The 27,393-nt window shown below is 36.1% G+C and overlaps 1 protein-coding gene across 10 annotated transcripts in view; it reads right to left on the bottom strand.

Annotated features, from left to right (window-relative positions):
• Window positions 1-426: 426 nt before the first annotated feature.
• PHKB (phosphorylase kinase regulatory subunit beta) overlaps window positions 427-27,393 on the bottom strand; it is a 203,830-nt gene continuing 176,863 nt past the window's right edge. For all 10 annotated transcript variants that reach the window (XM_081507930.1, XM_081507929.1, XM_081507936.1 and 7 more), the window contains 6 exons: window positions 26,969-27,171; window positions 13,594-13,728; window positions 7,417-7,546; window positions 4,030-4,137; window positions 1,923-2,063; window positions 427-1,296 (listed from right to left, as the gene is read on the bottom strand). In XM_081507930.1, the coding sequence (XP_081364056.1) occupies window positions 1,159-1,296; window positions 1,923-2,063; window positions 4,030-4,137; window positions 7,417-7,546; window positions 13,594-13,728; window positions 26,969-27,171 (855 nt within the window). In that variant the 3' untranslated portion in view covers window positions 427-1,158. The remainder of the gene's footprint in view (window positions 1,297-1,922; window positions 2,064-4,029; window positions 4,138-7,416; window positions 7,547-13,593; window positions 13,729-26,968; window positions 27,172-27,393) is intronic.

The following is a 27,393-nucleotide window of genomic DNA, read 5'->3' on the forward strand; positions in this document are numbered from 1 at the left end:
GCATGTGGGCTCTGTAGTTGTGGTGCACGGGGATCTTAGTTTCCCAGTCAGGGATCAAACCCCTATCCTCTGCATTGCAAGGTGGATTCTTAACCACTGGACCACCAGGGAAGTTCTTGGTGACAAGTTTGACTTTTCAGGTGAAACTCTCATAAGACTAGTGAGAAAAATGACTCCCTTTGGGGTCAGGGCTCAAATTAATGGGCTTCATTGTAACATTCAGTAAGGAAATAAACTGATGAAATTTAAATGTTTATCCTACTTTATATTTTTATTAACATTAACTTAAGTAAATTTGGTAACAAAATATGTGTAATGGTAGGTACCATAGATTCTCTTTCACCTCCCGATCAATTAAATGAAAATATTCAGGAGTAATAAATGCAATATTGTGAATAATGAGAACAAAGAATGTATTCAGATATATTCATTAATTCAGAAATAAAATTTAATGATTTTTAATTTTGTTTTTATGAGTACAAACTAGGTTAACAGTCCATACCTATTTTTACTAAGGGCGCAAAGAAAATATTTGATAAGGTACAGATTTATTACTTTAGTTCAACCCCTACAGTTAGCACAAATACAAAACCATAATGTTTACAAGGTAAAAATTGTACAATAGCTCTGTATTCTAAAATATTACCAACAATGCAGTTTGAGAATCAAAATACCAGCTGGTTGATTTTGCTTTTATGATGCATATTAATATCTGATTCTAGAAGCATGTTATTTAAAAAGAATTCACCATTTTTTCAATATACTTTATTCCCAGTATGCATTATTAGTTGGAAAATTCATTTAATTGGCAGTAAGATGGGAATTTAATCCAAAATGAGCAAAGGCTCATTTTGAAGAGTTATGTAATCAGAAAACATGCAGTGGTAAACTTTCAATTAATAAACTATTACTACTGCTCAGTAAAGATTATTACTGTAGTTGGCATAATCATGAGAACTTATTTTCACTTGATTACAAGCATTTCTTACCATTAGATTGGTTATGGCATGCAAGAAGTCCAATAATTCCACCAAGGGTGTGGCGACCACTTCACCAGCATGGCTAGCCCACACATTAATGACTGCCTTGATTAAGCTTCAACACAAACAACACACTGCTGGAAAGCCTGTCTCAACAAAGTCTCCACCACCTTCTTCACTAGCTAACCAGACACGGGTCATCATTGCTTGGCTTGACTTCTCCTTCCAGCAGCAGATTCATCACGACCTTTGTCAAATAGCTGCATGTTCCTCTTTTTCCCAGAGGGGGAGTGTTGTAAAAGGAAGTCATGTCATCCTACAAAGGAAAATAGTGAGTCATCTGAGTTTTTGTTTGTAAAGAGTTGACAGGTAAAATCAGTGTCAGCTGAGAGGGAAAAATAAATTCACAGGAAGATTTCCTTGTGGAAAATATGAGCTTCTTGAGTTTTTCTTTTATCTTCCTGAGGCATCTTCTCAGCATATAAAACAAAGACAGACATTTTCAGTATTCTCCTTTTTGCTGATAATTTTTATTTACTTAGGGAACCTTTTTATGGATGAGAATAAAATATTAAACTGACAGCCTGGAAGGAGCTATATTAGCTAGTACACAGCACCAGTGTAGCCTGTTACTCATTCCCATCCTCCAAGAATTTAATTTTATAGTCTTCTGGAATCCATGGCTTCTTTCTGGTAAAACACATTTTAACTGCTAACTACATAAAGGAAATTTCTCTCTTCTTAGATATCCTTCTAGTCAGAACTTCTTAGCTGAACTGACTAATAATTGACTAAAAAGTAACATTAATTCCTCAAATAAATCAGACTTCCTCCTGTTTTGTACTCTGTATATCTGTTTTGTAAGTTAAATGATAAGGGATTTAGGGACACTTTGAAGAATTGAGAAAAAGAATTCTACAAAAAGCTATTTTCTCTACTTACTTGTTTTTCAACTTCCTTTAGTCGACTCTCATCTTTTTGAAATTCATGAAATGCTTCTTTCACCAGTTTGTCAAGATCTACTTTGTCTTGAAATTCTAGCTCAGGGTTTCTTTCCAGTACAATGGATACGACCATTAGTAACTAGAAGAGACAGACATCGAAAGCCAATTTTATGAACCATAAAAGCGACATAGTCTGCATATGTTTTCATTCTTCGCTCACACTGATGGATGGTCCTTGTATTCCACAGCCTGTTCTGTACAATGATAGGTGTTAGGATCATCTATGGATGGAATCTTCCTAACTGTGCAAATTAATAGCATGAGTTCAGTTTGGAAATCTCACTTTTTTTTTCTTTCATTGTCTGAATCTCTGTAGCTATATGGAAATGTTTCTCAGTCACTTAAATAAAATTGATAACTTAGAAAAATGACTTTTCTAATCCTGTCAACAGTACACAGTGCTCTATAGTATCCAAAGTGTCTGAATTCTCTCTAGTCTTCAGACCTTCATGCTTGGTGGCAAGCAAGCCACTGTTTGGTGGACCAAAACAGGGTCCAGTGGTGCAGAGGCTGCCTCAAAAAGCAAGGCAGATGAGTACAGTGGAGATTTTGGATCTAGGCTCAGGATCAAATGACTTGAAGTCTAGCATGCCAAAATGAGTATAATTCTCTGACATCACAGTATTTCTCAGGGGATAGTTATGTTTTAAACAATACACTTAACTGTGATTCTTTATGACATGAGCACTATTTGGTTTGTATAAGCTATCTTAGTTTAAGGCATCATCCTATTGTTTGGCTACCCTATACATTTATCCTAAGTAGTAATGTTCATTTTATATGACAAACTGCAATATGCAAAATTGTATCTGAGTATACAATGCTTGGTAAAGACTTCCTGATAATGATTATGGTTCCTAGTTTGTATATGGAACAGGATAAAGAAATGACTTCCAACTTGGGAATCTTTCTGATATACTTTATTGAAATGTTTCCCAATTAGTACATGAAAGAACCAAAGGAAACACTAAGAAAAAATCCAGGAGTCACAATGTGGGAGACCTTGGGGCAGAGCTTTAGCCAAAAGAATATGAAGTTTTGCTCAAGTTCTAAAGGTAAATTTCTTCTTTACCTTTACCTTTAGGCAAAGAAAATGATCACATTTTAGGGGCATCTATAGGCATGAGGTACCAAAAGGTTAATAGTACAAAGAAGGCAATCACTCTTCTAAAAATCCCATCTTTTCTTGACCCCAGTCTCTGTCTCACTCCCATAAGCTATGAAAGTGATTGGCTGATACTCTTACCCAAATTCTGGCCTATCATAGATGAGGCTGAATCTCACTCAGCTGACTGTAGCTCCAGACACGCTGGATTTTAGGAGGTGTCACATCCAGTTCAGCACTCACTGAGAGCTTCTGTATCAACAGGACATATTACCCACCCTCAAGAAACACAGAGTCTGATGGAGACATTCCCAGAGAAACAAAGTGAGGATGAGCAATACATTGTATCCATTCAAGGGAATCTCTATGTATGGCAAAAAATGGCAAAAAAGTATGTGTACATGTGCATGCACAGGTATGTGTATTTTAGGATTTAACTTTATATGCAGCAATGATGATATACAAAATTACACGCTTTCTCTGTTCACACAGATGTCTGGAAAGATGTCCCTCAAAATAATAGTGACAATCTATTGCTAGTGGATACAGAGATATATTTTGGTTTTCTTTTCTATAATTTTCTCAATTATTGAACTTTTCTACAATACTCATGAGTTATTTCTGTAAACAGGAAAAAATGAAAATAAGACAAACAGAAAAAGGTCACGTCCTCTCTTTTATGGTACTGTTGATGCACTTACTGTGGGGGTGAGTGTGTAGCTGAGAAAGTTGGCCAGTCAGTCTTTCCACCCTGATGGATTTAAGATGTTTGAATTGTTCGTGTGCCTTGACCCTGATGGCCATCTCCTCCAGGACTCAACTGGAGATCTGGGTTAAGTGAGGAGTGAATTCCTGGCCTCTTAAGCAGTTTTCTTTATACTGGTTTTCAGGGAGCAGATAGAAAGCACTTCTTCAGCAATCTACATTTTTAAATACAAACCTCCACGACAATCTGTCTGTATTTTGGCTGGTCAATATTTCCCAACATGTCTTCAACAAGGAGAGAGAAATTCATCTCATACATGGTCATATCTGACAGGGTTGGTTGCTGAAAAAAATAACTCAGTATTAAAATGCTGCATTGTTACACTCTGGTTCCTGCTTAACAGGAAAATTTCATTCGCTAGTATCTTTTTCAGCTTCTACAAAACCTCAGAGAGCATTTTCAGCTGTATGACTGGACTTTATATATGTCAAACCACTCAAGCTAACCAGCTGACTCTTGTGATACTCTTGTGATAGATTAAACCTCCTTTAGTAGTTATCTTCCCTATATTAATGTATTTAGGGAAAAGAGGCTGTATTAGAAAACTACATCAACACACAAAAGGAATGGCCAAAAATTGAACAACACAGAAGAACACATATTGCTTTCAGAATTAACACAACAAGTTATGCTTGCTGTCAGACTTCAGCATCTAAGTCACTTGCTACTGAATTAACATCATTTCTGTGGCAGGTCCTTCTGAGCTGGCAGCATAAAAATGCACACAAATAAGTGAAACAATATCATGTGCATAAATGGTAAGCAAACACAGAAAAAAACAAAACAAAAAAATTTTTCTCTAATCTACTCTTTATATTTCATTTAAAACAAGAGTATCGTAAAATCTTCCATATACTTTCCACAAACCAAATGAAAGCAGAAAATAAACTCAAACAAAGAACAAATCTTGGCATGGTGGATAATCTTTAAAGAATGGAAGGAAAGGCTCTAAATGTTAGGCTTCAATGACGGAAAGCAGATGGAGTCACCAGAATTATTATCAGAGATGAAGAGATGATGAGTCATACTTATTTGCCTTTACCTCAGAGCATGATCTACAGTGAATTTACTCATACCCTAGAACATGTGTATCTACTTACTATTCAAAATGGGACTGAGCCCATTGTCTCCTTTCAATTAAGTGACAGCAATATTATTTTGCTTGGTGTAATAATGCTTCAGTCCTATATTCAATATGGTCCATCTATTGTATTTTGTATTCAATACAATCCAACATACTGTCAATGATTACAGGTAGTACCTAATTTAGGGAAAAATGAAGCTGGTGCAGGCATACCTTGTTCTATTGTGCTTCACTTTATTGCACTTTGCAGATTTTTGTTGTTGTTGTTCATTTTACATATTGAAAGTTTCTGCCAGCCCTGTATTTTTACATGATACCAATTTTTAGCAATAAAGTACTTTTAAATTAAGGTATGTACATTGTTTTCTTAGATATAATGCTATTGCATGCCTAGCAGGCTACAGTATAGTATATACATAACTTTAATATGCACTGAATAACCAGAAAAAATTATGTAATTTGCTTTACTGTGATCATCTGGAACCAAACTTGCACTATTTGAGATATGCCTGAAATTATAACTTGTTTAGATGTCTAGCAATGAGATTAATGGGGTTACAGAAGGAAAGGAAGATCTTTTCATGGATTCACATCAATGTCCTTTTAATATACCTCATTTGAAAAGTCAGCATAGCTAGTATGCAATATGATAATTAAATCTAGAGAAGAGCTATCAGGCTACTTTATTTTCCAGTCTCTGAAACAAGTGGAAAGTGTAGCAGAGAAGTTAAGAGAAAAGGCTCAGAAGCCAAAGTGCTGGGAAGGGGGTCACACTAGGTCAGGTGCTTCCTAGATGTATGATTTTGGGAAAACCACTGAGCTGTGTTTCAGTCTTCTCATCTGTCAAACGGTAGTAATACAGTACCTACCACAAAAGGCAGTTGTAAGGATTAGAGGAGCACTTAGAAAAGTGCCTGGCACTTAAAAATACTTAACACGTTGTCAGCAAGGAGAGAATATGCCCAAGTGATCAGATAATTAAAAGAAAGTCTGGAAGGTATTAGCAGAGGCTGGGAAAGAAGCAACAGAAGGTTGCAACAGTCCACTGTGCTCAGACACAAGGCCTAGTAGAAGAAGCAGGACACGAACAGTAGAAGCGGGTTCCCTGCCCACAGGAGACAGAGGCGCTCCATACAATGGTCACAGAGAGCACCTTGGAAAGGACTGGAGCACCTATACTGACAACCAACAAAAACCAATCAACAGTCTGTGAACAGCATAAAAGATACTTTTAAAAAGTTCTTATTCATTTTTTTTAAAAAAAATAATAGATTCACAAAGTTCAAAAATCTGAAAGGTTAAAAAGGATTATCAGTGAAAAGCCCAAGCTGTACCATAGACCACAGTCCCTTTCCCCAAAGGCAAAGAAAAGAATGCTATCGATTTCTTGTGGGTTCTTTCAGAAATACCCTATGTACATATAAACAAAACACATATAGTGTGTTTCAAGAATATTTTATTTTCACAGATATAGAGATCAAACTAGTAGTTACCAGTGGGATGAGGGAAGAGTAGAGGGGCAAGATAGGTGTGGGAGACTAAGAGGCACAAACTATGCATAAAATAAATAAATATGCTACAATACAGGGAATATAGCCAATATTTTATAACAACTTCAAATGGAATATAATCTATAAAAATATTGAATCACTATGTTGTATACCTGAAAGTCACATTGTATATCAACTACACTTCAATAAAAAAAAAGAATACTTTGGTAAAGACCTTTATCACAAATAATTTGGCTGATGTTTCAACACTATAAACAGATATAGCCTAATTATTCATGTTTGTGCATAAGCAGAATGATTTAGGTGTCAGAATTAAATTAAAGAATTAAAGAGGCAGGCCAGTTTATATAACCTGGAAAACCATTTGAAGAAGGGAATACTAATTCATTCAGATCAAAGGTCAGTTATCTCTCAGTTAAATAAGTGATTGTCTAATGACCTAAAAGTTACTGTACTTTTCACATTCAATCCAATTCTTAATTAGTAACTTCTAGCCACAGCATTACTAAACCACCATGTTTCTTAAGACTGATTTGGTTCTGTCTTTTGAATGTATGTTTTCCTGTTTGTAAGGTTCCCTGCCACTGGCCTATTGTACTTGGTGGTATTTCTACCATCATTGCTATTATTTCTAATCCACTTGATCAGGCTTCTTATTTTCTCCTTTCAAGTATCTAAATATTCTTAGAAAATGAAATAAGTAGAAAGGCCATTTGCAAAGCAGAGAAGGAAAGAACTCTCTGCTCCTTTGTAGTTGCTCAGTCACTAAGTCCTGTCCGACTCTTTGCAACCCCATGGAGAGTAGCACACCAGGCTTCCCTGTCCTTCACTATCTCCTGGAGTTTGCTCAGATTCATGTCCATTAAGTCTGTGATGCTATCTAACCATCTTATCCTCTGCTGTCTTTTTTCTCTTTAGGTCTCTTTAGAAGTCCCTTTTACTGACACAAACACAGTGGGGCTGTACCTGGGGCAAATGCCTCCCGGCTACAATGATTCCATTGGGTGTGCGTTCCAGGATCTGCCACACTCTGTCATAGAACCCAGGGGGGGTTCTATTCAAAGAGCCATCGATTTGACGCCTGTTCAGCCAACATCTGTAGACCAAAAGAAAATGCCTCAGTGTTGAAAAACAAGCTTGTTCTGGCAAAAAGCAGTGCTTTTATATGGATTAATTGTTCCAACAGAGTGAGCAATAAAAGCCAAAATCCATCAATGATGCATATCTACTATGTGTTATAGAGGTTATTAAATATTTCATAGTGAAAACAGAACTTGCAGGAAAGGAGAAAATCTCTAAGATTTTAAAAAATTTAACAGGCAAAATGTTATTCTCTAGTAAGTTTCTTACAATTCACTATGTGATCAAATGAGTTTCTAACATGCAAAGCAGTTCAATTTAAAAACACAGGAACAGTCAATTTCAAAATAAGTTCACCTGGTTCTCATGTGCAATAAAATTTAAGTTCCACGAAGACATAGGCATTGTACATATAGTTTGATTACTCCTATATACGTCTCCAAGAAAGGTCCTTAATAACCACCTGATAAGTGGGTGAATGCTCAAAAAAGCATGATATATCTAATGAAACTGTTGTTGTTTAGTCACTAAGTTGTGTCAGACTCTTTTGGGACCCCAGGGACTCTAGCCTGTCAGGCTCCTCTGTCCATGGGACTTCTCAGGTAAGAATACTGGAGTGGGTTGCTATTTCCTTCTCCAGGGGATCTTTATGACCCAGGGATCAAACCCAAGTCTGCATTGGCAGTTGATTCTTTACCACTGAGCCACCAGGGAAGCCCATCTAATGAAATTACCTTATTTTAAACCTTACATGTTAATTTAAACCTTATATTTAGTTTTCTATTTAAATACAGCCAAAGCACCAGTGCTAAAAAGTCAGCTACCAAATCTTACATGTCATAATAATTAATGAAGAGCCAAAATTCTAGATCTATTATTTTAATGAATTTAAGTTTTAAATCTTAAAAATATAATTGTTACTTCAATCACAAACTGCTAAAGATACAGAATTTGCACAATCTGAAAAGAATAAACAAATGACATAGTAGTATATTATTACAAAAGCTGAAGATAGGAACAAATATAATTTTTTATACTTGGTATTAAAACAGGTAGCAGAGTAAAGTGTGTCATCAAACACAAGTAACGATCAACAATATTTCTAGGTGTGAAACTTGTTATGCAGGATACAGTGATCAGAAAAAGACATTTTTGTTCTGGAGAAAGAGGATCGAGAAACTACATCACTACACAAGTGAGGAGGCATGTATAGCTTCTTTTGGTAGGCCCAGATTTGTGTGGCTGGATTCAGTGCTATGCTGAAGAAAAAAGCCAAAAAGTTTCCTTTGTGATGTTTTATTTTGGATAATGGGTATGCAAACTGAATATTTTGCATGTGATTCTTCCCCTTACTTCCTCTGTTTGGCAACAACAAAAAAAGATGTTTTCAGAGTTCTGTGAAGTCATGGTTAAGACTATAAAAGGAAGATGTTTGCTTAGAACAACATAAAAGGTAGAAATGTGTAAATATTCACAGAGCAGGAATTATTTTAGAAGAATTCTCTTATTTTTATCTTTTGACTTTTTACTTAGAAAAAAATTTAGATTTACAGAAAAGCAAAAAAAAAAAAAGTTCCTCTACTCAGCCTCCTCTACTTTCTGTCATCTTACATAATCAATAGCACAACTATTGAAACCAGGAAATAAACATTGGTAGAATACTACTAATCTTCTGGACCTTACTCAAATTTTGCCAATTTCACTGCAAATTTCCTTGTTTTGTTCCTGTGTCCCATCCAGGACCCCACACTGCATTTAGTGTTCAGGTCTCCTTCAGTTCAGTTCAGTTCAGTTGCTCAGTCGTGTCCGACTCTTTGCAACCCCATCAACCGCAGCACGCCAGGCCTCCCTGTCCATCACCAGCTCCCGGAGTTTACCCAAATTCATGTCCATTGAGTCGGTGATACCATCTAACTGTCTCATCCTCTGTTGTCCCCTTCTCCTCCTGCCTTCAATCTTTCCCAACATCAGGGTCTTTTCAAATGAGTCAGCTCATCGCATCAGGTGGCCAAAATATTGGAGTTTCAGTTTCAACATCAGTCCTTCCAATGAACACCCAGGACTGATTTCCTTTAGGATGGGTTGGCTGGATCTCCTTGCAGTCCAAGGGACTCTCAAGAGTCTTCTTCAATACCACAGTTCAAATAGGCTCTTCTAATCTGTGACAGTTCCTCAATCTTGATCTTTCACGACTTTGACATTTTAGAAAAGTCAGTTATTTTGTAGAATGTACCTCAATTTAGGTTTGTCAGATATCTTCTCATGATTAAACTCAGGTTATGCATTGTTTTGCAATACCCAGAAATAGTTGTACCCTTTTTCAGCACATCATATCAGGGGGTATGTAATGTTGACGTATCTTACTACTGATGATGTTAACCTTGATCATTTGGTTAAGGTGAAGTCTGCTGGGTTTCATCACTGTAAAGTTACAATTTTTCCTTTTACAATTAAAAATTATCTTGAGTGGAAATACTCTGAAATTATACAAATTCCCATTTCCATCATACTTCCACCCACTAAATTTAGGGGTTCTTGCCTGCAACAGTTATTGTTGTACTTGCCTAATGGTGATCATTATTCCACCTACATTATCATCATTCCACCTACACTTATTAATTGGAATTCTATTGTAAAAAGAGTCCCTTCTCTCCCATTTATCTATTCGTATCAGCATGGACTTATGGATCTTTATTCTACTGGATGTAATCCAATAGTATCATTATTTATTTTGTTGCTCAAATTGTCCCAGCTTTGGTCATTAAGCCTCCTTCACATTGTCTCTGGCATCCTTCTAACATACCTCTACAGTTTTTGGAGCATTTTCTTACTTTCTGGTACACAAGATGCTTCAGGTTCATCTTGTGTTTTTTCTGCCCCAGCCCTGGAATCAACTACTTCTCCAAGAAATCCTGGTTCTTTCCATTAGAAAGTGTTATTTGGAAATCAGTATCTGAATACCAGGTTTACCCACTGCTATTGGGGTTTCATTGCTTCCAGGTTCTCTTAGTGGACAGTTAGGAAAGATAAGGAAGTATGCTCCCATATACATATACATATTCTCATTTATTTCTGTATCTATCTTTATAAAAACTATGAATTTACAGTGATACTTCCAATTCCAATCAAACACCACAGGGTATATTCTAGCCATTCTCCTTTCCTTATTTGTAACTATATATTTCAACAGTGAAAAAAATCTGGCTCAAATTAGCTGCAATATATTGAATTATTTATTTAATCTCAGTGTGTGTATGTATATGCACCATATATTGGGTTGACCAAAAAGTTTGTATGGGTTTCTCTGTAAGATGTCATGGAAAAACTCAAACAAACTTTTCAGCCAACCCAATATATAACACTATGCATATGTGTATAAATTCCAGAACTGCTAATTCCTACCTCTGTGAGAAAAAAAAAATTACAGAGTCCAGGATTTGTGTGCAGTTCTTTTTTTGTTTAGCTTTACAGTGTCTAGTCAATGTTTTCCAAAAGTACTTTGGTTAATTCTTGTCTTCCCCTCCCCCTTCAGTGTGGTAATATTATTCATTTGTAATATGGTTCGGGTCAGTTGTTACTGTGTGTACTTTATTTTTGGTACCTTTCACATCTGGATTAATTTTCATTAATGATTTATGTTTGGGGAATAATTATTTATGTTTTAGAAATATCACTGAAGTTGGAGAGTCAGAGCTATCCAAATTGTCTGAATTTGATGTATTGCTTCCCCTCAACCCTACTGCTCTGGATCTATTTTTTTCATTCTTCCCACCCTGTTCCCACCCACTCTCTGAAGGTAACCAATTTCACTAGCTTCTGATTTAGCTTTCCTGTATTTCTTCTGCAAAAATGAGCAGAGATCCTCTTCTTTCTGACATGAAGAGTAGAGTACTATACTCTTTTGTACTTTGCTATTCTCAAGTAACAATTCAGCCTAGAGATTACTCCCTATCAGTTCATAGAGACCACACTTGTTCTTTTTTCACAACTTCATAATACTTCATTGTGTGGACATTTACCACAGTTTATTCAAATGATTCCCCATGTATGAGGACTTAGGTCATGGGCATTCCAAAATTTGCAATTATAGATGATGATGCAATGAATACCCTTGTGCATATATACTCACATTGTTGGAGGCAAATCTCCAGGGTGGGTCCTTAAAAATAAGACTAAGACTGCTGGGTCAAAGGGTAAATGCACATGTAGACTTTTTTTTAGATATTATCAAATTCTCATATAGAAGGGTTGTACTCATCAACTGTATATGAGAGTATCTTTTCTCCACGGCCTCAGCAAATGTTCCCCATACTCTTTGCCAGCCTAATAGATAAGAAATGGTATCTCAATGTGTTTTAATTTACATTTCTTTAATTATGAGTTAGTTTGAACAGCTCTCCAAATATTTATGGTCCTTTTTTAATATTTTAAATGAATTGATCAATCATATTTTCCTCCATTTTTCTCTTAGGTATTTTTGTGCTTTATCCCTCAATTTTTAAGAGTTAGTGTTGACTCTTTGTAACACAAGTTTTGCTCTAGCTTCTCAGCTGTCTTTTGCATTGCCTATTTTTTTCTATGAAAAATGCTGTTTTTAATTTTTATATAGTTTTATTAATCTTTTATTGCCCCTGGGTTTGAGTCATAGTTAGAAAGTCTTTCCCATACCAAGGTTACAGAGGAATTTACCCATGTCTTCTTCCAGCTAAGTCATGTCCAATTTTTTGTGATTCCATGGACTATAGCCCACCAGGCTCCTTTGTCTGTGGGATTTCCCAGGCAAGAATACTGGAGTGGGTTACCATTTTCTCCTCCAGGGGGTCTTCCCGACCCAGGAATTGAACCCACATCTCCTGCCTGCATCTCCACAGGCAGGTGGATTGGCATTGGCACTGGCACAGGCATTGGCAGGTGGATTCTCTACAACTTGAGCCATCTGGGAAGCTTTTAGCACTCACACAGTTTCATTTTTTTAAATGTTTAGATCACTAATCTGTTTGGAGTTTATTCTTAAGTACAGTATAAAGTATGGATTTTATTTTATCTTTTCCAAGTGGTTATCCAGTTGTCACATCACTAGTTATTTACGAAGTCCATCCTTGACCCAGTGATTTGAGATGTCACCTCTATCACACACAAAATTTCCAGATGTGATTGGGGGTCTATTTCTGGACTTTCTATTCTGTTCAATAGTTCTATTTTTCTGTTCATGTACCAGCATCACATTATTTTAATTATAAAGGCTGTTAAATATTTTAACTGTCTCTCTTAGGGCAAGTCTTTATGTTTTTTTTGGTTATTCTTGCATGTTTGTTTTTTCACAGGAAGTTTAGTATTTACTGGTCTAACTCCATAAAACAGCTTGTTGGAATTTTATTGGAATTGTTAGACATCTTTAAAGTCTTCCTGTTTAAGAAAAAGGATGCTTTTCTGTTTGTTCACATCTACTTTTGCAGAAGACTTCTTTCCTAGGTAATTCTAGGCCTATAACTATATCATTTTGGAAAGTACCAGGCACACAAATAGCGCTCAATAACTGTTTGCCTAAGTAATTATATTAAAACTGTTTTTGTAATAAAAATAACTCTTTAATTCAAAGCAATCCAAAGTATTTGCTTTACTTATACACTAAGGTTGATACAAGTTACATCTAAGACAGTTTACTCTGAAGATTATAGTCTACTTAAAGAGACAGAGTTACAAGCATGAGTTTAACTAACATTATCAACCCAAACCTGTGCCAAAATGTTGGGAGGAGATGGTGAGTGCTACTGAAGATCAGAAAGGGAATTGATCAAAATAGAATGAAGTACTACATTTTACATAGAATAATAAAAATTATTACAAACTATACCTGTAAAAGGTATAAAATTCAAATCAATACAAAATTACAACTGAAGACAGACATTTTAATTTGTATCTCTATGTAAGCTGCCCATCTAGTATTGACACTTTGCTACATTTCTTATTAACATCTTACTAATTTCATACACACACACACACACATATAAAATGTTATTGTAAATCCAGAGTGTCTTATAGGTAACAAAGGACCCTCATTACCTTCCATTCTGTTGAGGCTGGAGAATATCCAATAGAAGCTGTTTTACTTCACTAGGTGACAGCTGATATAAGTCTCTGGCTGGCTTGTTTCCACCACGGATTTGTAGTTCATACTCCATAGCATGGATGATCCACCTGAAACAAAACAAGGGAAGCATGAATCAGTAACTCTTAAAATAAAATCACCTTGTGTTTCTCATTGCAATGCCCTTAACAGCACTGACCCATCCAAAGAGGAATGAAAAAGGCCATTTAAATTTCCTGAACTTCTGATAGAATGACTTCCATCAAGATTATGTGACATGATTAGACTGTTAAAAATGAGGCCTGCTCTTGCATATGTGGTAAGGTAGTAAAACATGAAAATAAACTTAGTTTCTTACCAAATGAGATTGGTGAGTAGTAGCTGTCACATTACTATTTTCTTAATAATAGATACATGAAAAAAATAATAGGATAAAAATTCATTTTAAGAAATGAGCTGTGATATACTATTATATAAATGCTCCTTTCCCAGGAAGGACAAGTATTTTTACCTATTACATTTATTTTGTAGTCATTCCCTTGTAATTAGAAGGGATAGAGAAGTACCTGACTTTTAAATACAGACACACAGTTAGTTATAACTTAATTATACTAGAATATTAGAGAACACACTTTATTCAACAGATTTCAGAAGAATCTATTAATAGATATTTAAATGCTGTTCATAAAATATGTTTTTATTGCAGAAACAGCTTTATTATGGTTATTTAGGAAAGTATTTATTGAGCACTGTTTGTGTGCCTGGTAGTTATATGCCTGGAAATGCCCAAAATATTTCATCATTTTATGTGTAAATAATTTTACTCTTTAATTTGAGAAGCTTTTAGTATTTTTATAGTATCATCTCATTTCATTTCTATTATTCTGAGGAAAGAACTCAGATAAACCAGTTATGCAGATAGAAGAAAACTCTGGAAATAACACTGTGCCTTAGGGAATCAGAACTCTACACACCATCAGGAAAAGCTAGGGAATTAGTTTTACACAGCAGATTCCTATCCTTTATCCTTAAATCCTTCAGTGAAAACTGAATAACAGACAGAGAGAGGAAAGCTCAGCATCTGGAAAGAACATGTCTCCATTTACCCAGGTTTTGTCTCAAAAGAGGGGCTGTACAGCCAGGCAATGGCAACACACTCCAGTACTCTTGCCTGGACAATCCCATGGACTGAGGAGCCTGGTGGGCTGCAGACCGTGGGGTTGCTAAGAGTCAGACACGACTGAGCGACTTCACTTTCACTTTTCACTTTCATGCATTAGAGAAGGAAATGGCAACCCACTGCAGTGTTCTTGCCTGGAGAATCCCAGGGACGGTGGAGCCTGGTGGGCTGCCGTCTATGGGGTCGCACAGAGTCGGACACAACTGAAGCGACTTAGCAGCAGCAGCACAGCCAGTGCACAGACAGAAACATATAGTTACAGCAACGAAGATTTAAAGTAGGGAAGCTACTGCACCCAAATATTTCAGTATCTTTCTCTTGATGCACTCCTTTGAAAGACTGCCTACAAGGGTTATAAAAGGTATACAGATGAAAAAGTTAGACGGAAATAACCAAAAATTAAAGTCTTTCTTTCTGCCAAGGCTGCTTGCAAGACAATACTGATGCATCCTTATGGAGTGACTTTAATGTCTCTCAGTGGAAAAACATGGTAGGAAAAATGGTAATAGTTTCTGGTTGAACAGTAAGTAATATCAACCAAGCATATCGCCCTGCCCACTTAGCCAGGCCACAGGAAACAAAGCGGTGTGTCCCTGCTCCGTGACTGCTCCAATCCTTCTGATAAGTTAACTCACACCTCTCTCTCCTATCCTCTTCACTATTCTTCATTGTTGCCATTTCTGGAAGTTAGGCATTTAACTAGCCTGCCAGTTGGATACTGAGATAGATTATACAGGCATGAAGAAATATACAAGGATGGGACATAATAATGTAAAAAAACATACTATTACCACTGATAGTACATGACAAATATTTAATACTTGCTCTTTGGTAGGAACAGTAAAGATGACAAGCTATTTACAAACAGCAAAATACATGAATGTGAGTTGTCTGTTATGTGCAACAGAACTTGTGACAGAGTTAAGATATACAATTTGCACTTCTCTAATCAGCTGAAAAGAAAAATTGGACTAAACTTCTATTACTGCCAAACACTAGAACTTATTAGGACTTCCTCATAGTTCAGTTGGTAGAGAATCTGTCTGCAATGCAGGAGACCGGGGTTCAATCCCTGGGTCGGGAAGATCCTCTGGAGAAGGAAATGGCAACCCACTACAGTATTCTCACCTGGAGAATCCCAAGGACAGAGGAGCCTGGTGGGCTACAGTTCATGGGATCGCAAGAGTTGGACATGACTTAGCGACTAAACCACCAAACCACCAGAATTTATTTACTTGCTCATCTTCACTATTATGAACTACATTTAGTCAAAATGCTAATACAGACATAAAAGTCACAAGGATACAGTTACTACTTTGGCTTTTGATTTTAAAGTTGCTTATGAAATTAATTCTTACAACATTTCACCTACTATAAACTGTTCCGTGAACTCTTTAAAATAAAAAAATTCTATTTTTAATTTTAAGGTTAGACAGAGTTGTTTTCTATTTATTATTGTATTTCTCTATTTAACATTAAAATTTACACTTGAGGCAGCTTAGTATAATAGAAGCAACATCAAATTTAAAATTTAAAGACCAGCCTTTTAGTCTCCCCAAGCAAGTTAACATCATGAAAAGAAAAATGAGGTGAAGGGTATTGTTTTAGATTAAAAGTGACTTAAGAGATGTAACAACTAGTGCCTTATGGGGACCTTCTTTGAGACTCTGATTATTTTTAAAACAAAGTCATTCTGGGAACAAGCAGAAAAATATGAATGAAAATAATGTAATATTACAGGTAATATTACAGAATCATTGCTTATTTTGTTGGGTGTGATAATGGTATTGTGGTTATTAAGAAAATTTCGTTTTCCTTACTTTTGTTGTTGTTTAGTTGCTAAGTTGTGTCTGACTCTTTTGTGACCCCATGGACTGTAGCCAGCCAGGCTTCTCTGTCCAGGGGGATTCTCCAGGCAAGAATACTGGAGTGGGAGAAACCATTTCCTTCTCTAGGGGATGTTCCTGATCCAGGGATCAAACCCACGTCTTCTGCAATGGCAGGCAAATTCTTCACCACTGAGCCACCAGGCAAGTCCCTTTCTTACTTTAGATATATACTTACTAAAATTATGAGGGGTAAAAGTCAAAATGTCTGGGATTTGCTTTATAATCTACAGCAAAAAAAGAAGCAAATATAGTAAATGCAAATTACTAACAATTAATTTTACTCATTTAAATAATGAGTATATAAGAATTTACCAAATTGTTCTACTATTACACATTTTTAAATTTTGTCAGGATGAAAAGCAAAAACAATAAAGACAGACCTGAATACCAATTCTGTCACTAACCAATGGAGCTCCATTTGCAAGTTATTTTTCAAATGGGAATACTATATTACTATTACTTGTTTAGCTCATTTTATGAAATTATTTTGAAGAAAAAATAAGAATGTTATGTTAAAGATTGTTAAAACGCTTTTGAAATTATAGAGTTCAATTTTTATGTTCAGTTGTTATGTTCAGATTATGTTAGCAAACTCCTTTTACTTGACTCTCAGACTCAGGTTGGAAGAAGTGCCACATCAATTTAACTTTAGGAGGTATCTATCCTCTTTTAAAATAAGTAATTAAAAAACTTTAAAAACACTTTTTAAGGTCTTTCCAAAAGAGTTATTAAAACTAAACAATATCTATCACATTTACCTTTTAAAATCTTCAATGCCATAAACAAAGATAGTTGGAGATCTAAAAATTTTCCCAAGATTTCTATTTACAAAGTCCCAGCAGTTCTGTGAGCAAATTACAGAAAACATAGTACCCAGCAGCCACCAAAGAAAGGTGACTGTTTTTCATTCATTTGAGCACAAATGAATCTTATTTGTCAGACTGTTAAAAAAAAATATGTTATTCACTAAAAAATATTGGTCAAATTAATCTGTTTAGCTTGGAATTCTTCAAAAGACTAAAACAGAGTTCATATCAAAACAGCTTTAGATATGAACCATCAGAGACTTAGAGAAAGTCAACAACCAAGAGAGTAAAATCAAAGACATTTTAATCCATTTTTAGAATTACTAATACAAAAGGGCATTAATTCCCTTGTGTGGGAAAATCTGGTTTCTTACCCTCATTGCTGCTGACAAAGTCACCAAACCTGATTTGACAATTCCAGTGTAAAAGCAGTTAATGCAAAATGGGGAAAGCAAGCAAGCAAGCAACTGTGAAAGGTCAAAAGAATGAAGGTTATCCTTGGACAAGATCCTTATAAATTCAGTCTGTCTAAAGAACCAGGGACATGCTCTACTTGCCAATAAGCAAATGAGAAAGAGGCAGATACACATGACTGACCAGATCAACCTTCAAATGTATCATGGTCTGACTTGACAATGAATTCCTCCACACTGCCAGAAAAATGTGAAGAGGCAGACTAGTATTCCTATACAGTCCTGGGAGTTAGCTTGTCCTTCTAAAAACTCTCTGGGACGTGAGGTTGGTTAGCATATTGTGTATGTACTGGCATTTTTCTTTCCAACCTGCCCCAATCAAGGAGTGAAATAGAAAATAAAGTTCATGGAAATCTGACATGACTGGCAAATCAGAAACAGGTGACATTTTCTGAAAAAAAAAAAAAAAAGCAATAAACAATAGCACTGATCCATAGCAAGAAACATTTAAAGTAATTATTTTGAGTTTATTTCAAGATACTGAGAAGTATTTGCCAAGTTTACTGCTGAACAAGTGAATGAATAACTGTCTGTGCAAGCATTTTACTAAGCTATATGATAGGAAATGAGAAAGCTGCAAGAAGGGATATTTTGCTTGTTTCCTATTAATACAGAGAGGGTGACAATTTGATGAGGCAAAGTGAGCTTCCTGTCTGGTAACTGGAGAACAGTCACTCACCCACCCTACCTGTGATCTAATCACAACAAAATAGAGATAGAACTCTATCATCTCACTTTCTTACCTCGTATCAAATTTCAAAAGCAAAGTCCTGTGAATGAGTATCAAACTATGCTAATGAACACAGAGCTGCAATTATCTCCTTTCCCTATTTCCACAGGCCTGGTACCTATGACACCAATGGACTTCTCTAAGCATTGGATGTGTGATCCACAGATGCACCTGTGGGCAATAGAAGACATGCAATGATCATAGTTGCTTACAGAGGATGACCTGGCAGTATGAAAAGCAGTGATGAAAAAGATTTAATGACATATATCCTCAGGGGTTATCTCCTGAATGACAGACCTAGAGCAGAAAACAGTTGATTGGAGGTCTTTATGGTAATGGGCCTGTCAGGAACTTGATCTATTTCAATCTGAAAGCTAGAGCACAAATCAATAACAAGACAGCAAATCAAATCATTATCAGACTAGAATACCAATCTTGTGAGCAGGTTAATTTTGTTCACTGGAGTGCCTGATAGCAGTAATGTCAAAGAAATTGCACTGGCAGGATTAACCTTGGGAAAAAGAGAAAAGAAACATGGTGGTATTGGTTTAAAGCAACTGAAGCAGTGGGTGATGTAAATAAATAAAATTTAAAAACTGAAAAACCTGAGAGAGACAGGGGTTAAAACAGGGATATAAGCATACATAGTACAGGAAAATTATGGGTAACATGTACCATGACCAAGACAAATATTTTTTTTTTAATTTTAATTGGAGGCTAATTACTTTATAATATCGTGGTGGTTTTTGCCATACATTCACATGAATCAGCCATGGGTGTACATGTGTTCCCCATCCTGACCCTCCCTCCCACCTCCCTCCCCATCCCATCCCTCAGGGTCTTCCCAGTGCACCAGCCCTGAGCACCCTGTCTCATGCATCGAACCTGGACTGGCGATCTATTTCACATATGATAGTATACATGTTTCAATGCTATTCTCTCAAATCATCCCACCCTCGCCTTCTCCCACAGAGTCCAAAAGTCTGTTCTTTACATCTGTGTCTCTGTTGCTGTCTCGCGTATAGGGTCATCGTTACCATCTTTCTAAATTCCATATAATATGCATTAATATACTGTATTGGTGTTTTTCTTTCTGACTTACTTCGCTCTGTATAATAGGCTCCAGTTTCATCCACTTCATTAGAACTGGCTCAAATGCATTCTTTTTAACAGCTGAGTAATATTCCATTGTGTATATGTACCACAGCTTTCTTATCCATTCGTCTGTTGATGGACATCTAGGTTTCTTCCATGTCCTGGCTATTATAAACAGTGCTGCGATGAACATTGGGATACACGTGTCTCTTTCAATTCTGGTTTCCTCAGTGTTTATGCCCAGCAGTGGGATTGCTGGGTTGTATGGCAGTTCTTTTTCCAGTTTTTTAAGCAATCTCCACACCCTCTCCAGAATTTATTGTTTGTAGACTTTTTGAGAGCAGCCATTCTGACCGGCATGAGATGGTACCTCATTGTGGTTTTGATTTGCATTTCTCTGATAATGAGTGATGTTGAGCATCTTTTCATGTGTTTGTTAGCCATCTGTATGTCTTCTTTGGAGAAATGTCTGTTTAGTTCTTTGGCCCATTTATTTTTCTGGAATTGAGCTGCAGGAGTTCCTTGTATATTTTTGAGATTAATTCTTTGTCCGTTGCTTCGTTTGCTATTATTTTCTCCCATTCTGAAGGCTGTCTTTTCATCTTGCTTATAGTTTCCTTTGTTGTGCGAAAGCTTTTAAGTTTAATTAGGTCCCATTTGTTTATTTTTGCTTTTATTTCCATTATTCTGGGAGGTGGGTCATAGAGGATCCTGCTATGATTTACGTCAGAGAGTGTTTTGCCTATGTTTTCCTCTAGGAGTTTTATAGTTTCTGGTCTTACGTTTAGATCTTTAATCCATTTTGAGTTTATTTTTGTGTATGGTGTTAGAAAGTGTTCTAGTTTCATTGTTTTGCAAGTGGTTGACCAGTTTTCCCAGTACCACTTGTTAAAGAGATTGTCTTTTCTCCATTGCATGTTTTTCCCTCCTTTGTCAAAGATAAGGTGTTCACAGGTGCATGGATTTATCTCTGGGCTTTCCATTTTGTTCCATTGATCTATGTTTCTGTCTTTGTGCCAGTACCATACTGTCTTGATGACTGTTGCTTTGTAGTATAGCCTGAAGTCAGGCAGGTTGATTCCTCCAGTTCCATTCTTCTTTCTCAAGAATGCTTTGGCTATTCGAGGTTTTTTGTATCTCCATACAAATTGTGAAATTATTTGTTCTAGTTCTCTGAAAAATACCGTTGGTAGTTTGATAGGAACTGCATTGAATCTATAGATTGCTTTGGATAGTATACTCATTTTCACTATATTGAGTCTTCCGATCCATGAACATGGTATATTTCTCCATCTATTTGTGTCATCTTTGATTTCTTTCATCAGTGTTTTGTAGTTTTCTATATATAGGTCTTTTGTTTCTTTAGGTAGATTTATTCCTAACTATTTGATTCTTTTCGTTGCAATGGTGAATGGAATTGTTTCCTTAATTTCTCTGTTGTCTCATTGTCAGTGTATAGGAATGCAAGGGATTTCTGTGTGTTGACTTTATATCCCGCAACTTTACTATATTCATTGACTAGCTCAGTAATTTTCTGGTGGAGTCTTTAGGGTTTTCTATGTAGAGGATCATGTCATCTGCAAACAGTGAGAGTTTTACTTCTTCTTTTCCAATCTGAATTCCTTTTATTTCTTTTTTCTTCTCTGATTGCTGTGGCTAAAACTTCCAAAACTATGTTGAATAGTAGTGGTGAGAGTGGGCATCCTTGTCTTGTTCCTGACTTGAGGGGAAATGCTTTCAATTTTTCACCACTGAGGATAATGTTTGCTGTGGGTTTATCATATATGGCTTTTATTATGTTGAGGTATGTTCCTTATATGCCTGCTTTCTGGAGGGTTTTTACCATAAATGGATGTTGAATTTGTCAAAGGCTTTCTTTGCATCTATTGAGATAATCATATGGTTTTTATCTTTCAATTTGTTAATGTGGTGTATCACATTGATTGATTTGCAAATATTGAAGAATCCTTGCATCCCTGGGATAAAGCCCACTTGGTCATGATGTATGATCTTTTTAAAATGTTGTTGGATTCTGTTTGCTAGAATTTTGTTAAGGATTTTTGCATCTATGTTCATCAGTGACATTGGCCTGTAGTTTTCTTTTTTTTCTGGCATCTTTTGATGTTAGGGTGATGGTGGCCCCATAGAATGAGTTTGGAAGTTTACCTTCCTCTGCAATCATCTGGAAGAGTTTGAGGAGGATGGGTGTTAGCTCTTCTCTAAAGTTTTGGTAGAATTCGGCTGTGAAGCCATCTGGTCCTGGGTTTTGTTTGTTGGAAGATTTCTGATTGACAAATATTCTTATTTTTTATGTCCCTTCAGCCTAGTGAATGTTGACATTTCAGGAAGAATATGGTGTTAAAGCTGACTGAAGCTATCAATCTCTTTAATCATCAGTTTAGTCGCTCAGTTGTGTCATACTTTTTGTGACCCCATGGACTGCAGCACTTCCCTGTCCATCACCAATTCCTGGAGGTTTAATCATACTCAACATTTAAATGATAGAAACAACAGTAAAAAGTCACATATAAATGAGTCTGAAATGCTTTAATTAATTTATAAGGAAGTGAAAAAAAAAAAGAATGTTTTGTATAAATCCCTTCCCTTCTTTCTTTTAAAATCATGCTACAAATGGGTGACTTAAAAGAGTAACAAATCCAACAATTGATAAAAAAGTTGACACTCAAGGACTCTATAAATGAATAATTTTTCATCAATTTTAAGCAAATTAAAACCTTTCAGGAATTGATTCAAGGTAAACTTTTTAAAGACACATAAATAGAGTATGTGCTTGCTGCAAGAAACATATTAACATGCCCAGAAGCCATTCACTTAAGGAGCTGAGGTCTGAGTGAAATTTATTAAGAATAAAGAGCAATAAAAATATACTAAAAAGATACAGAATATCTTTTTTTCTTTTCAGAGAGGCACTATCACAAGCTCCACAGACAGGATAACTGCAATTCTCTGAGGTTGTTAAGATATCCCTTGAGTAGAGACAGGGTTCTAAAACCTTTCCATTAATATGGTGGAGGAGCACTGTGGGTAGGCACAGGAGGATTTGTGAGTGTCTACCACGTGTTTCATGAAGTCCCACCAGGTGATGGAGGGGCAAGACCATCTCAGATGGCAGTCGAGAATCCAAAAGGAATTCTGCATCATGGTTTCTACATGAAATGCTTGGGGATCATTCCACTGGGCCTTCAATGAGAATCAACTATGGTGGAAAGGGATACTTCTAGGGTGGATGTTTCTTGTGGGAGTAGGTCTTTGAAAACCTAGAACTGGAAGATAAGTATGTGTCTGTTTGTTGGTGGGGGTTGGTGGGGGATGGGATCCTCCTCCTTGGGATTTGTGACATGCAAAAAGAAATCCCCCAAAATAACTTGTTCTCCAAATGCCACAAGATAGAGGATCTCAAATTACCAAATGTCAGAGCAATACTGTTTAAGTTTTATCCTTTACAAAAGACCTTCACATTCTTTGCCTAGAACCTCCATAATCTAATGAGGAAGCCAAAGCAGGGACAGCCTCCCTATTTTATAGACATGAGAGCTGGAAGAGGGATAGGGAAGCATGAACTCTGGAGTTATTCACCCTAGGTTCAAATTCTGGTTTTTGGTCTTGCAACCAAGAGCAAGTTACTTTGTTGAATTTTTACAGCATCTGAGTATATCTCTTATCCTGCACAGGGGATAACTTAGACTCCGTTTCAACTCATCCCCATTTTCTTGGTCTCATGAATAAAGGAGGCAAAATCCTTGGTTTTTATGGTTGTTAACTTGGAACTGTTTGGCATCCTTAGTACAACACTGAACAGTACTGATCCTAGACTGACTAATGACAAAAACCATCAGGAGCTGCTACATGAATACTTGAATATAAAACGGGTCATACGTTGAAATCAAGTAGAAGGGACTATAAGGTCGAGGTTTTAGAAAAAAACAAAAACAAAACTACAGTAAGGCCTGTTTCCAAGACAAGAGCAATAGTATATGCAGATGAAAACATGCCCAATACTTAAGAAATAAGAGCAAGAACTTTGAAGTCAGGCAGTATGGGTATAAATCCCAGTTCTTTCACTTACTGATTTGTAAATAAATTACTCCTTATTAAAAAAAAATTAGACTTACCCCAAACTGACAATGTCCCAGTGTGTAGAGCTGACCCTGTGAGTCCACCACATGGGAGAAACACATACACAGTATTTTGGGCAGGGACACTCTTAATACCCACAATGGAAATACAATGCCACAACTGATTCCAGGATGAGTTTCAGGGCAGTGAATAAAGTTGTCTGGCAAATTTCTTCATGAAGTTTTTTTCTATCATGAGATACTAAGTCACATGCTTTGTCCTGACATTTTTATTTTGGGAGACAGTTTAAGGAAAAAAGAATATTTCTCACAGAAGACATTGAACATATAGAACAGAAGATACAAAAATAGGAAGAAAACTATTTTTATAATAAACTAAACATACTTCATTTCCATGCAGAGAATGAAGCTTCCGGTCAGATTTGAATTCAAGAAAGAAAATTACGTTGGATTTTTGAGAGAACATAAATCAGTCTAAAATGCTGAATACACAGTAAAGGGAAAACTACTAGAGGCTGAAAAATGTAGCATTGTAAAATACTGGGGAACAGTTAACTTTCACTCTAAGCCTTTGCTTAAGTCACAGCAAGGATGACTACTGCTTAAAGAGTCTCCTGAATAGAACATTTATTACAAAGAATGTGTTTTGGAAGAGTTATAACCTATACTCCTAAGTCAGCCTCAGAGAAATGCCTTAACCTGTGACATCAGAGTACTTTTAATGATTGTATGGATATGAAGAATCACATTTCATTTAGAGACAACTCACACGAAGACCCATTTCTGCATCCTCACGTGTAGTCAAAAGTTGAAGTGGAAAATTTTAGAGCTAACAGAGACTGAACAAGCAGGATATAACTCACAGTTCTTATAACTGATTTGGAATACATCCTATTAATAATATTTGACAGGAACTATTTTAAGGGGTAAAAAGGCAGGTCAAATTCTATGCAGAATGAGTTCACTTCTCAATCAAAAGAAAGAGGAGATAAATAATAGGAAGCTCATCTGAAATATACTCTAATTGAAATTAGGCAAATAGTTTGAAAACTAATAACCTCAACTAAAATAATTTAAATAAAACTGAACAACACAACTTACAAAGTAGAAATCTCTCACAGAGAATAAATGACAGTGATTTTATGTATATTTTTCCACATAGACATACACACATACACACTATATATACACACACACAATAATTTGATAAAAAATGGAAAAAACTTGCAACTTTTTCACTTAATTTATCTTGGATACTTATAAATGCCATCACTTCATGGCAAACAGAAGGGGGAAAAGTAGAGGCAGTGATAGATTTTTTTCTTGGGTTCCAAGATCACTATGGATGATGACTACAGCCATGAAATTAGAAGATGCTTGCTTCTTGGAAGGAGAGCTATGACAAACCTAGACAGTGTGTTAAAAAGCAAAGACATCATTTTGCCAACAAAGGTCGATACAGTCTGAGCTATGGTTTATCCAGTAGTCATGTACGGATGTGAGAGTTGGACCATAAAGAAGGCTGAGAACCGAAGAATTGATGCTTTTGAATTGTGGGTACTGGAGAAGACTCTTGAGAGTCCCTTGGACTGCAAGGAGAGCAAACAAGTCAATCCTAAAAGAAATCAACCATGAAAATTCACTGGAAGGACTGATTCTGAAGCTTCAATACTTTGGCTACCAGGTGTGAAGAGCCAACTCATTTGAAAAGACCCTGCTGCTGGGAAATATTGAAGGCAAAAGAAGAGGGCGGCAGAGGATAAGATGGTTAGATGGCATCACTGACTCATTGAACATGAACTTGAGCAAACTCTGGAAGATAGAGGACAGGGAAGCCTGGCATGCTGCAGTTCAGGCATGGGGTCACAAAGAGTCAGACACGACCTAGTGATTGAACAATAACAACAATTTATAAATGCCAGTGTATTAACCTTATCTTGTTACTTGTAATGGTAAGTAATATTAAACATACTACCATATGACTTTTTGTTTAATATTACTGCTTTTTTTATTGTTATTAACTTGGTATACTGTTTTCCATTCATTTACCTTCAGTGTTCTTTTTTCATTTTGATTAGGTATATCTTTTATATTTAACATCTATGCTTTATTTACTTTTAATCTAATCTGAGATTATATTGTAATAGAAATATATATGTCATATTTTTGCCATTTCATTTCTATTTTGACTTATTCCTGCCATTTTATTTTGTTTTCTAGTTACCATGCTTTCTTGTTCTTACTTTTTTTCTTTCTTCTTTATTGCTAGGTTGATATCCTTTCATTTCTTAGTTTTAATTTTGCATGTGAGTATGAAGTACTTCATGTTCACTGAGTCAGTGATGTCACCTAACCATCTTATCCTCTGCCACCCTCTTCTTTTGCCTTCAGTATTTCCCAGCAGCAGGGTCTTTTCAAATGAGTTGGCTCTTCACACCTGGTAGCCAAAGTATTGAAGCTTCAGCATCAGTCCTTCCAGTGAATATTCATGGTTGTAATGGTGGCAAAACATTTTATTATATGGCTAACAACTTATTTGAACTATTTCTTACTGATGGATATCTGTGTTATTCTCAGTGTTTGACTATTTCAAACGAGGCTGAAATGAAGACTGCTCTTAAGTATGTCTAAATTTCAAAAATGAGAATTATCGATCAAAGAGGTATGCAGATAATTCCCAAAAAGCAACTAGTTTTTAATGAAATTTTTTGAAGGAAAAAAATGGGTGATCATTTTATTCTTAAGGCTTATTCACTTTATAGGAATTTTTACAAGTATTGTGCATAGTGGGGGGTTTTGTTTATTTTTTGTTTTTTAACATGATACAACTGTTTAAACCTTGTGTTTGATTTTATCAGAGAACAGAGTTACTTCACTGCTTCTCATGTTGGAGGCAAATAAACAATGACTTTTTTCAGGCCACTAGTATTTATTTATTCATATCACCATACGTTTTCTCTATGACTTAGGGGAAGAAACACTTTCCTAAATACCCACCAGATCTGAGGCAGCACTTCACTCAGAGAGACTGAGGACAACCTGAACAATTCTTTTTATGCAAATGCAAAGTATTTACTCACCCAATTCGTATTTTCAGCATGCCACTGAATAATTCTGGGTTATTGGAGATGATCCAGCCAATATGGATGACCAGTTCTTGCTGAATTACTGCCTCCCTCTCATCATGGGTATTACACTTGTAATAGATGATGTTCTTAATCACTCCCGGAGACAAAGGATTAGAGATAACTTCTTCTTCATGCCCAAAGGCACCCAGAGTTACCTATAGGTGGCAAAATTTTATTATAAAAATTTCCTAGCTACTAATAGATAAAAAAAAAAAAATTCAAGGCTCAGGATGACTGGCAGGCTGAAATTATGGTATGCAAGCTAGGGAATTAGGTAGAATAACTGCTCCTGTTATTTATTAAAATGGCCTTCAAAGCATGACTCCCATTGGAGTTCATGATGGTTCAGTCTCATCTAAAATACAAGGGCATGTGAG

Source organism: Giraffa tippelskirchi, chromosome 7, assembly GCF_054371585.1.
Source record: "Giraffa tippelskirchi isolate mGirTip1 chromosome 7, T2T-mGirTip1v1.2.pri, whole genome shotgun sequence".
Taxonomy (NCBI): domain Eukaryota; kingdom Metazoa; phylum Chordata; class Mammalia; order Artiodactyla; family Giraffidae; genus Giraffa; species Giraffa tippelskirchi.